The 1,026-nt window shown below is 56.0% G+C and overlaps 1 protein-coding gene across 1 annotated transcript; it reads left to right on the top strand.

Annotated features, from left to right (window-relative positions):
• Positions 1 to 246: 246 nt before the first annotated feature.
• Positions 247 to 803, top strand: CGGC5_v003503 (uncharacterized protein; the record flags this gene model as incomplete). Its single annotated transcript, XM_066151134.1, has 3 exons — positions 247 to 345; positions 510 to 533; positions 606 to 803. The coding sequence occupies 3 exons, from the start codon at positions 247 to 249 to the stop codon at positions 801 to 803; spliced, it is 321 nt and encodes a 106-aa protein (XP_066009379.1).
• Between the last annotated feature and the right edge of the window lie 223 nt (positions 804 to 1,026).

Genomic DNA, 1,026 nt, shown 5'->3' with positions numbered 1-1,026 from the left:
ATTGATGACGGTGGGACGACGTCCCATGGGATTCATTGACCCAATGTCGAGAAAATTTTCGACGATAAACCCGATGCGCGGAGTCAGATTGCATTGTTATCGTCGTGCAGCTATGGGCCGGATCAGACCGCGTATATTTGCAGTTTGTAGGAGACTGTTATTCCCTCTTTGCAACGTAAAGGGCAGCGTCGGGCAACCGAAGCTGCGATTCTTATGGAGCTAAACAACAGAGCCAATCTGAGATCCATGGTCGAACAGAGGCCCCGACAGATCGCAAGGCCAGGTGGAGGAGAGGGGCCACCGGGGACCACCGGAGACGGCACACCCCTGGATTCCGATTACGATGTGAGTTGCGAAAGCGCTGCAGGCTGCACTCTGTCTTCTTTTCCCCCTGTTTTTGCAGCAGCTCGGAGGTTTTGATGCAGAAGGACTTTTCCAAGGTGCCATCAGTCGACTCCGGCCGCCGTTCCCACCCGCCGTGGATCCCGTGTAGCGCAAGGTGAATCCAGCCTTGGACGGCCAACACCGTAACCGTAAGCGATCCATTGGTCCGTCCGGCGAGGAAAAAGAGACTTTGCAGTGCTAACTGGTGGTGGTAAACGTAGGTGCAGCCGGACATCCAAGAGACGGAATGCCATGTGAGGTCCCCAACTCTGGCTGCTATATATTCCAAGAACCGCACGGGTCTATTGAGGTTGTTGAAAGGCGAAGAAATGGGCATGGAATCATTCGCTCTCAGTGCCCTTCTCTGCCGAGCTGTTGCCGGGGTTTACGGACGGACGACAGGAAGGGACCCCGGGTAGGTGGCCGGCTTTGTAGTGATGCCAAGTAGGAGGGTGGTATAGTGACAGTTCGGTTGAGGAGGTAGAGGTCGAGACTCCAAAACGGACAGGCAAAAAGGGCATTGTTGCGAGCTGTCAAACACCAATGGCGCCGGGGTGGGTGCGAGGGTGAGGTGACAGTGACAGACGGGTTTGACGGGCACGGTTGACGGGCAGTGGGGAATACGCCACGCAGCCTCGTGGT

Source organism: Colletotrichum fructicola (genome assembly GCF_000319635.2).
Source record: "Colletotrichum fructicola Nara gc5 chromosome Unknown KSG_Nara_v1_contig02, whole genome shotgun sequence".
Classification (NCBI taxonomy): Eukaryota; Fungi; Ascomycota; class Sordariomycetes; order Glomerellales; family Glomerellaceae; genus Colletotrichum; species Colletotrichum fructicola.
This window is presented reverse-complemented; position numbering and strand designations above follow the sequence as displayed.